Genomic DNA, 11,012 nt, shown 5'->3' with positions numbered 1-11,012 from the left:
GACTCTACCATCATCAATAAAAGATCTTGGCGAAAGATTTATGCAACACTGGATGGAAATAAATCTTGCGACATTGCAGAAGCTTATCGAAACAATGCCACAGCGAATGCGTGCTGTAATCAAAGCTAAAGGCGGTCCAACGAAATAGTGTGTGTGACTTTTTTTTTTTGTTGGCGACTTTTTTTTGGACAGGCAGTGTATATACGGTGCCCAAAAAAACAGTCTATATTATTTTCCAGGATCAGGTACAATTCAAAACGCAAAATACAGCTACTATCAACTACCAGATGCAGCAGAGCTGAATTTGTCAATTATCCAGTTCGACTGTAACATTTGTGCACAACGATATTATGGTGATGAACAGGTTTCCGGACACTTTAACTGATCAGTATCTGATCGGTGGGGGTCTGACACCTCGGACCCCTGCTGATCAGCTTGAGGAGGCACTGATTGTGCTGTGACTGCCTTCTCACACAGCTTACCCTAGGGCAGTGATGTCCCATTCATCGGTCACTTGGCCTGGGTGCAGCTCAGTACCATTCAAGTGAATGGGGCTGAGCTGCGATACCAAGCACCACGACTATCCAATAGACGGCGCTGTGCTCGGTAAGCTGAGAGAAGTCTGTGGCGCTCACAGGAACAGACACCTTCTCAAACAGCTGGTTGGCAGGGGTTGCGGGTGATGTTGAGTATAGGCCATCACTTAGAAAGAGCCGTAAAACCCTTTTAAGATGTGCAGTAAGTGATATCACAATGGATTGTACTAAATGACAAACTTAACTCTTCTACAACTGAATTAGTCAGCGGTAAAGAGGGGAAAAAAAAAAAAATCACCTGTTTTAACACTTAAGAGGCATGAGCGTTGCTAATGGCCATAACATCCTCAGAAGTTATTGTAGAGCAGTGCATCTCTGCCCAGTAAGACTGCGGGTGCTTCAGCGAGAGGTGCTGGTTTGAAACAGCCCTTGGTCCCAAGCTGGTATGAGAAGGTCACAACTGCGCTGACGCTAGAAAATGGGTTTATTAGGAAGAGGCCGTGCTACAGTTATGAATGGTCACTTCACAGCCTGGTCCCCGGCTTTTCTTGTTCCCACATCGCTGCCACTTCTCTCCAAGCTTCAATTTGAAAAAAAATCCTACTTAATAAAAATACATTCTTAAATAAGAATAAATAAATTCTGTGCACGGAGAGACGCTGCAGCCTTTCCAGTATAACACCTAGTGACGCGGAGGTGGAAGGATCATTCCTCTACATAGGCTGCAGCAGCTATGGTCGTCCTGATGCCTCCTCTGGTTGTTGCCTTCAGATCCTCTAGTTCGCTGTTTAGTTTGCTGATGACCCATTCCATGGCGTCTCGGCCCTGCAATCAGACAAATAAGTAGGACGCAGCTGCATTACCTAGAATCCATGTCTCTAGAGTCTTTCACGACTTTCCAAAGATAAACTTTCACATAGTCCGTGTTAGATCAGGGATTCTGAGTGAAAACCAGGTACAAGTCTAAACACAGAACAGGTGCAGATCTTTCCCTTATACCTCATCTCCGCGTAGCCTCCACTCCTGGTTTTGGCTCACAATCACCGATGGAAATCACTGCATTTCAGCTACATTCACGCGACCGTATCCGTTTGGCGTCATCAAATTGAAGATCCGCAAAATACGGATGTGGTCCATGTGCATCCTGCAGTTTTTGTGGGCCCATCGTAGAAATGGCTGCAAAACAGACTAGAAAGGGACATGTTCTATCCCTTGCGACATGGCTGCGGACAGCACACAGATGACATCCGTGTGTTGTCTGCATTTTTTGCGGCCAAACAGAAATGAAAGGGTCCGCATGAAATCCACAAAAAATGCAGTTGTGTTAAAGTAGCCTTATCCAGAAACTCCAAGGACTGAAGTACTATGAAACGTACACGGCCAGTGCTATTTAAAGGGTTGTAAGTCCTATATGTTAACCCTTTGTACCCCAGGCCAGTGTTCACCTTCCTGCCATTTTTGTGGTAATCACTTTGGAATACTTTTACTTATCAAAGCAATTCAGAGACGGTTTTCTCATGATACATTGTACTTCTAAATTTGAATTTCTCTACTTTTAAGACGGAAGGTAATGCCTCATAAAATGGTTATCAATCATTTTGTAAACGTCAATTTTTTTAGGACGTTAGAAGGCTTAGAAGTTTGGTTTTGGAAATTTTCAAAACCATATTTTTTTTAAGCACCAATTCAGTTGTAAAGTGATTTTAAGGAGCTTACATAATGGAAACCACCCATAAATGACCACATTTTAGAAACTACACCCCTCAAATTATTCAAAACTGATGTTACAAACTTTGTTAACCCTTTAGGTGTTCCACAAGAATTAAAGGAAATGTAAAAATTTTATTTTTTATGCAGATTTTTCATGTTAAATCAATTTCTTCTTGCAACACAGCAAGGGTCAACAGCAAACTAAGCCTCAATATGCATTACTCTGATTCAGCAGTTTACAGAAATACCCCATATATGGTGCTAAATGGGCACGTGGCAGTGGTCAGAAGAAAAGGAGCGCCATATGGATTTTGGAGGCAGATTTTGCTATTTGAAGAGACCCTGACGTACCCCCTACAGTGGAAACCCTCAAAAAGTGACCCAATTTTGGAAACTACACCCTTCAAAGAATATATTTAGGGGGGTACTGAGCACTTTGACCCCCCTAAGCATTTTACAAAATTTGAAAACACTTGGCTGTGAAAATGAAAAGTTTCATTTCTTCCAATAAAATGTTGCTTTAGCCCCAAAGTTTTCATTTTCACAAGGGGTAACAGGAGAAAAAGCAGCCCATAATTTGTTACCCATTTTCCCCTGAATACGGAAACACCCCATATGTGGTGGTAAACTGCTGTGGGGGCAGACGGCAGGACTCAGAATGGAAGGAGTGCCATATGGCTTTTGCAGCGTAGATTTTGATGGATTGGTTTATGGGCAGCATTGGTTTTTATTTTTTGAGCGATTGTCTTATGTAGGGGCTCATTTTGTGTGGGATGAGGTGACCTTTTCATTGGTACCATTTTAGGGTACATAAGACTTTTTGATGGCTTGGTATTACACTTTTTGTGAGGCACAGTGAAAAAAAAGGCTGTTTGTGGCGTAGTTTTAAATTTTTTTTTTTTACAGTATTCACCTGAGGGGACATGTAATGTGATATTTTTATAGAGCAGGTTGTTATGGACGCGGGGATACCCAATATATCTATTATTTTTGTTACGTTTTACACAGTAAATGTATTTATGAACAGAATTAAATCTTGTTTGTGTTGCCATTTTCTGAGAGCCATATTTTTTATTTTTCTGGTCATTGTCTTAGGTAGGGTCTCATTTTTTTGTGGGATAAGATGCCGGTTTGATTGGTACCATTTTGGGGTACATAAGACTTATTGATCGCTTGGTATTACACTTTTTGTGAGGCAAGGTGACCAAAAATGGCTGTTTTGGCACTTTATTTTTTACTGCATTCACCTGCAGGGTGGATCATGTGATATTTTTATAGAGCCGGTCTATACGGATGCGGCAATACCTAATATGTGTACTTTTCTTTTTTTCCCTATTTTATTTATTACTTAATTATGGGAAAAGAATGCTTTTTTTTATTTTTTTATTATGCAAAACTTTTTTTTCCACTTTATTTTTTGTCCCACTCTAGGACTTCCAACTTTTGGGGGTCTGATCCCCTGTACAATGCATTACAGTACTTCTGTATTGTAATGCATTGGCTGTAAGTGTATTACACACTGTACACTTCCTGCCTGTGAGATCCAGGGGGCTGGATCTCACAGGCTTACATGGAAGGCAGCTCCGATGCCTAAGGAAGGCATCGTGTCCCCGTCACAGTAGCGCGGGGACCCGATGGGGAGGGAGCTCCCTCCACAAACCTCACGGTCAGCGCGCCGGCATCGGTGTTCTTCACCGATGCCGGCGCATACAGCAGGGGTCCGGCTAACAGGAACAGCCGCTCCCCTGCAGCCGATTGGGCGGGAGCAGCTCCTGCACCCGCCTGATCAGCGCGCCATAGTACTATGGCACTGGTCAGGAAGTCACTTCCTGCAGCGCTGTACTATTACGGCGCTGGTCGGGAAGGGGTTAAAGGAGTTGTCCAGGATTAGATAAACATGCTCCTTGCTTTCTGGTTGTGTCTGGTACTGCAGCTTCGCTAAAGTAAATGGGGCTTAGCAGCAATCCCCCATTCAACCTGTAGACCAGTGTGGTGCTGTTTTTGGAAGAAAGAAGCTATGTTTTTTCTAATCTTGGACAACCCCTCTAAAGAACCCAAGCCTCTGTCAAAGCTTTTTGAACAGGTATCCTCCATACCTTTATAGGGAATATAGCCCAGGGCCCATGTTGCTAAATGTCCTACAGCAAAGGTAACTGATCTGCAACAATGGCTCACACGGAATGGATGACCATTCTTCTGTGTGATACCACTTTTCCCCTGCTGAGGCCGCCGCAGGGAAAATGTCTGGCAGCAGTCGCCTGCCTGTCAGCTGTTTGCAGACGGCCGCACGATTTGGCTTCAATCAGAAAGTTGATATCTCTGAATGGACCTTCAAATTAACTAGCGTTCGGTCAGATTGTGTGGCCTTTAGTATGAGCCTTCCCAAACACAGCATGGGGTGGCAGAGGACCACTTACCTTGTTAGCATTGCTGGATATAGTGTTTGCCATCATTCCCTCCAAATAGCTGCTCAGACTGACTCCTTTTACGCTTATGATTGCTTCTTGCGTTAGGACAGTTCTGAAAGAGATAGAAGAGGACTACAGCGCCACAACTGGAGAAGTGAAGTATTACACAGCTCTCACTATTGCAATACTAATTTTATTCTACTGAAAGAGACTACAGACCTAGGTAACAATACAGACCTAGGTAAGGGGCAGGTTTTCATCCCATGCAACGTGTAAATGCGACTCATTTACTTCTTTGCTGCTACTGTTAAACACTGCAGGTTTTCCACATGCAATTCCTCTGCGTGAAATCTGGAGCATTTAAGCCACAGGTGGCAGTACCCTAGCAGTTGGAAAATTACAACTCCCAACATGTTGGGGAGCTTCAGCCGCAAGGCCGCCACACAGTGTAACCTTACCGCATAGGCGCCGCCAATTCAAGGACTTACTTTTTGTCATCCTGGGGATGTGGCTTGTAGACTAGTCTTTCGTCCACAGATATCATGTGTGTGAAGGTGATCTGTACAGAAAAGGGAAGAAAACACAAGTCAAGCTCTACGAACCTACTAGACCAATAAAACCTGTGCGCTTATGATCTCTGGACTCCGAGGATCCTTGGAGACTGCCATTTCCTTCTCATACACGGAGGACGTAACGGTCACTTACATTAGTGGACTTCAGTTCCAATGTTTTCGCCGCAGGATCCACCACCGAGTGTTCCTGAATGTAGGTCTTCGTCCTTGATGCCCCGATTATCTACAGGAGAAACCCAAAATCAAAACGCTGAGTTCAAGCAGACACATGCCGATACCCTGCATCCACGTTCATCTCCACGCCCACACTACAGCATTCAAACAGTTAACTACTATAGCCCCAGCACGGTCGGCATTTACAATGGATGCTGATACAGCCATTCCTTTGTCACTGGCAAAGGTCACACTGTCACTCAATGAAAGGCTCTGGGAGCGGAGTACTGCTCTAGGGGACGCTGGAAGCTCTGGACACTTACGGATTTGACAAGGCTAGGCATGCCCCATTCGGTGCTGAGAAGCCGGTCACTGTGTAGCTTCCCACTGCCATCTACATGTCTGTTTAGTACGTCCACGCCAACCACGTTCGGGTTCATGGGGTTAGGGTACTTCTGCATAGCGGCTGTTGTGACAGTTTCCCATGGGTGGCTGTAACACAGAAGAAAATGTTATGGGTCATATTTTAACCAAAAAGCCTATGAGTGGTGGGAAGGAGATGAGCTCCAATGGTTATTACTATGGTCAGGAAGCATATAGAAAGGGGGTTGTGAAATCAGGGCGTTCCCCACTAATACACCCTATTAGGACATACAGACTAAACAGGGGCAGTCTCCCGACCACACAGAGGATAGTAACAGACTGCGTGCTTGTCCAGGTGATAACTGAAGCTATACTGGAGAGCCCCTTTAAACCAGAACCTGAGTTTGGCAGTAGGTCTGCTGCGTACTGGACAAGGTGGAGCCGCCCTTCTTTTCGTAATATCTGAATGTTCAGTTCTCTGCAGGCTAAATAAAGTACAACCTTCAGCAACGCACCTTCTAAAAGTATGTTGGGAGTGTGTCAATGGGTAATACACCTCCTGGAGTCTTAGCGCTCAGTAACACGTCCGCAAAATGGGTCTGCATCCGTTCCGCAATTTGCGGAACAGGTGCGCACCCATTTATTTTCAATAGGGCCGGAATGTGCTGTCCGCATCCGCAAAAAAATAGAACATGTCCTATTCTTGAAAAGGCATTTTCTAGGAGAGAGTGATGGCGATGTGCGGGCCGCAAAATGTGGAACGCACATTGCCGGTGTCCGTGTTTTGCGGAACACATACGGACATGTGAATGGACCCTTAAAGGGGCATTCCAGTTGTGAGACGTTACCCTCTATCCACAGAATAGGGGATAACTATTAGATTGGGGGGGGTCCTACTGCTGGGACCTCCCACCGATCACAAGAATGGCGACCCCCAAGATGGATGGAGAGGAAGGTCGCACATGTGCAGTGCTGCTCCATTCATCTCGCTGTACTCTGCTGTCTCCTGAACCCCCCGCAGAGATGAATGGAGCAGCAGTGTAGATTCATGACCTCTTACTACGTTCGTTTTGAGCAGCCCCCACGGTCCAAGCAGTAGGATCCTCACTGAGCTAATAGTTATCCCCTCTCCTGTGGGTGGCAGATAACTTTTCACAACTGGAGACTATCCCTTTAATATGGGCTGCAAATATAAAGAGGACTCAAGACCTGTAGGATCAGCGAGGCCACGCGCACTAGAGAAGACTAGTAGTAGACAGAGTGGTCTCTACCCTGCCAATGCAGAACTACAACTCTCAGCAAGTCCTGACAACCTTGGCCATTACAGAATCACTGAGGAAGATAAGAGCACCGCATAGAGAAGACGCTTCTGGTATAATACGGGAAGTGCAGAGTTGCGAGACGTGGAAAACCACATGACGTGATCAGGCCTCAGGTCTACAGGAATACCGCCACAAGACCAGGTACTAACTAAACTGCTAGTTCTCGGTTGTCAGCCACCCGAAATGCTTAGGATGGCTGTATTGTCCTACCATGGGATCACAGCGAGCCTGCACAATAAACCCTTCCCCACACTCACATTTTTTGTCTAATATCCGATTATATGTAACACCCCAGCCTATAACAGGGAGCAATCGCTGCCATTAGACTCTAGATATACTGCCATCTTCTGTCTAGTCACATGGAGAAGCGGCAGAGGCATGAACGCTGTAATGGAAAAAAACGTGACAGAGAGGAAGGTGGCCGGCACTGGCACCCAGCCCCCCCCCCCCCCCCCCCTAACATTCCAGTCCTAACGAGAACCGCATGCTGGTCCCATCAGCCCTCATCTTCACATGGGCTTCATCTGTCCACCCCCCACTCAAGTTAACATTTACACTGCCAAATATAGGAACTCTCCGCTGTAGGAACCGTGAGGCACGAGCACATTTGTAAGTAAAAATAACCGGGCATTTATAAAAGGTGACACTCCTGACCCCATAGACCCTGTTACTACCAGGACTCACGGATTTAAAGAGACGTCTATCTTAATCCCACGTTCACTTCAGGATGATTAGTATTGGGCAACGGATAGGCTCCTGCCCCCCATAACCACAACCTTCCTTCCGTTTCCATATGTTATAGCTGCCGACTTTAGGAAGCGTGGCCCTTTAAGAGGTGACTTTTTGCTGATTTTTTTACATGATATCAGCAGATATAATTTATGGCTGAAATCCCAAACCCCTCTGATAATCTCTAATGTCACAAGAGGACTGATGAGCCATGACACGGACAAACCAGTTACGGCGGACGGCCAGGAATGTTCCGGGACAATTACATCGCGTGTACCGCTCACAGATACAAAGACTCGGATGACTCATTAACCTGTCTCTGACATTTAATTAAAGGATGCAGTCCAACCGGTGAACTGCAAGTCTCAGCATGCTATGGCGGCTTGTGGCCCGGGGAGTCATTCATATAGCTAATTACAGGGTAATTAAGCAGGACCGGCCAACTCTCCTGACACGTCAATGTAAGCAAATCCTTGTATTCCACCATTAAAATAACAACTCTAAAGCATTTTTCCTTAGAACTCAGTTTTACTCCAAAATAAAAAAAACCCATACAGGACGTCTATGAAAGAATTAGGGGTGGTAAATCCCAGTTGTTAAAGTAGTAACATTTCCAGGAGGAATAACAGAGGACGCGTTCTGAGAAAAGATACTCTGGATTTATTATTCAGGAGTAATTGATAAAACAGGAGAGCAGAGAAGTCATACTTAGGTGGGTATGAAGGGTGCAAACAGCCAGGTAAGCAATGCCACTAAAATGTCACCCAAATGCTACCTAAACTTCTTCTGTTGTGTAGATATATACAAATTGTGTTCTGCAATCAGGAAGTCAAACTGGTGACAGGCTGACATTGTGTTATCCTGGGGGTTGTAGTCTTTACTGACGATATGCCATCACTCCCCTCACCTGGGCACTATAAAAGAACGGAATCTGGGTGCTACTGGTAACCATGACACCTATGTATTCATTCCTAAAGGGGTTGTCCAATGATGACTTATCTTTTAAATTCCACCCCCACCACACTAGACCTGCAAAGGGAAACATACTTACCTGCTCCCCGCTGCTCAGTCCTATATCTGAGGGTCTCAACCTGTCTTCACAGCACTTCTGGTCATTCCTGCACCGCTGCTACCAATAACTGGCCTCAGCGGCGACGTGCTGCTTGAGAACATGTCACTGCTTACACGTGACCCTGTCCACGCAGGGCGCTTAGGCCTCTTTCACACGGGTGTCCCGGACTTGCTCCAGATGCGTCGTGTGTGCATTGCAGGGAACCCGTGCGCACGTAATTTTAGTCAGTTTTGACTGCGATTGCGTTGTTCAGTTTTTATCGCGCGGGTGCAATGCGTTTTGCACGCGCATGGTAAAAAACAATGTGGTACCCAGACTTCTTCACAGAAGTTCGGGCTTGGGATCGGTGTTCTATAGATTGTATTATTTTCCCTTATAACATGGTTATAAGGTAAAATAATAGCATTCTTAATACAGAATGCTTGCTAAAATGTTGATTGAGGGGTTAAATTTTTTTTTCTCAAATTAACTCACCACTTGTTCGCGCAGCCGACAGTCTTCTTTCTTCTACTTCTTCCAGGACCTGCAAAAGGACCTTTGATGACGCAATCATGCTTACTACGTGGTGACGTCAGCGCAGGTCCTGCTGAATGAAGATAAAAGGACGCTTACACGTGACCCTGCCCACGCAGGACGCTTACACGCATGGACCAGAAGTGCTGTGAAGACCGGTCGAGACCCTCAGAGCTGGAACCAAGCAGCGGGGAGCAGGTAAGTCTGCTTCCCTTCAGAGATTCAGTGGGGTGGGTAAATAAAAGTCAATGTTGGACAACCCCTTTAAAACCACAGTGACTATGGATTCCTTAGAGCCGGGGTCCGCAACCTTCAGCACTCCAGCTATTGTGAAACCACAGTTCCCAGCAGGCTCCATTCAATTCTATGGGAGTAGTTCTGAGAAGAGCAGAGCAAGTACGCATGCTGGGAGTTGTAGTTGCACAACAGCTGCAGTGCTGGAGGTTGCCTAAACCTGCCGCAGAGCGTGACACCTACCTGCAGTCATACACAGATTATAAAGTTGCTGTACGTAACCAGCTGCAACTGGCCGCTGCAGTCATGTGACATCCCTATAGCTGACTTCCGAGAATTTCAAGTTCACTATGGGTTAACCATCATATGACCATTCTAATCCCAGCAACCAAACTGGGAATGTCAGTGGGAGCCTATCCACTGGCGCACTCAACCTCTGTTCCGGCTCTTCTATGACAGCATGTCTTTTACTGCAGACTATGAATTAGGTGACCAGAAACCACTCAATCACTATAAACTACAACTCCCAGCATGCCTCAGAGCCATCCCTAACTAGTTAGAAGTAGAACAGAGCTCGTGGTGCATTCTGGACCTTGTAGTCCCATGATACCGCTGATTATCTAATCTTCTGGAATATTCTATCAGGAGACCAGCCATTTTGCCCACACTAAACCTTCGCCCAGACTGCTAGGCGCATCCCACTACTCATGGGCAGCCCGATACTTACTCGAACACGTGCTCCGAGGTCCAGATCTTCATGTTACCGGTGACACGAACTCGCCACCCGCCAGACACCAAGTGACACAAGCGCTCGCTCAGTGCGCAGTCCAGGCAGGCGCGGCGACCAATCAGCGGCCACGACGTCACTCGCTACGTCCATGACTTGCGTCATCTAGCCGCGCCCCCTGACCCGGCTTTGTTAAAGGAACAGGAGGTGACCTTCATGTGCCGGGCTGTTCTCGTCTTCCAAATTGTGGGCGTGTGATACGGAGCAAAGACTGGACATGAGCAGATAAAGGAGAATTAAAAATTATTAAAGTTTATACAAAAAACGTGTGAATAATCGGTGCCTGCAGAATTCTCCTGTCGGTGTATGCACAGGGCAGTGGAGTTAATATGGAATTTTCTGTGCAGATTTTTGTGCTGCCTTTCGGCACCAAATAATAGGCATGTGATACTTGCAGATTCTCCCCAAATCTCACCTTCTGCATCGCAAAGGGTGAAATCTGCGCTGAAAATCCACCCACAATCCTCACCCCAGATCAGTTTCCGCACAGTGTAGATCACATTTTTAAAATCTCATCTATTTTGCTGGTACTCTATTAGGGGACTTTCACACTAGCGTTTTTCTTTTCCGGTGTTTTATTTCCCTACCCTCCTCACTTCCAGCCATACCGGAT

General features: G+C 45.9%; 1 protein-coding gene across 1 annotated transcript; it reads right to left on the bottom strand.

Annotated features, from left to right (window-relative positions):
• Positions 1-862: 862 nt before the first annotated feature.
• On the bottom strand, positions 863-10,458 carry PRELID3B (PRELI domain containing 3B). Its single transcript, XM_040436603.1, has 6 exons — positions 10,340-10,458; positions 5,703-5,871; positions 5,360-5,449; positions 5,143-5,213; positions 4,664-4,766; positions 863-1,361 (listed from the first exon to the last, which is right to left on the bottom strand). Exons 1-6 carry the CDS (start codon positions 10,369-10,371, stop codon positions 1,242-1,244), a joined length of 585 nt encoding a protein of 194 aa, XP_040292537.1. The 5' UTR covers positions 10,372-10,458; the 3' UTR covers positions 863-1,241.
• Positions 10,459-11,012: the final 554 nt, after the last annotated feature.

The sequence above is a fragment of the Bufo bufo genome, chromosome 6, assembly GCF_905171765.1.
Source record: "Bufo bufo chromosome 6, aBufBuf1.1, whole genome shotgun sequence".
NCBI classification, from domain to species: domain Eukaryota; kingdom Metazoa; phylum Chordata; class Amphibia; order Anura; family Bufonidae; genus Bufo; species Bufo bufo.
Note: the sequence above shows the minus strand (reverse complement) of the source record. Positions and strands in the feature narration are given on the sequence as shown.

What these genes read in the sequence shown, in the direction of transcription:
- PRELID3B (XM_040436603.1), bottom strand. Translation starts at nt 10,371, where the DNA reads ATGAAGATCTGGACCTCGGAGCACGTGTTCGA. An exon ending in ACCTCGGAGCACGTGTTCGA is followed by an intron (nt 5,872 to 10,339) that starts GTAAGTATCGGG and finishes TCTGTGTTACAG; the next exon opens with CCACCCATGGGAAACTGTCA. An exon ending in CATCCCCAGGATGACAAAAA is followed by an intron (nt 4,767 to 5,142) that starts GTAAGTCCTTGA and finishes TATCTCTTTCAG; the next exon opens with AACTGTCCTAACGCAAGAAG.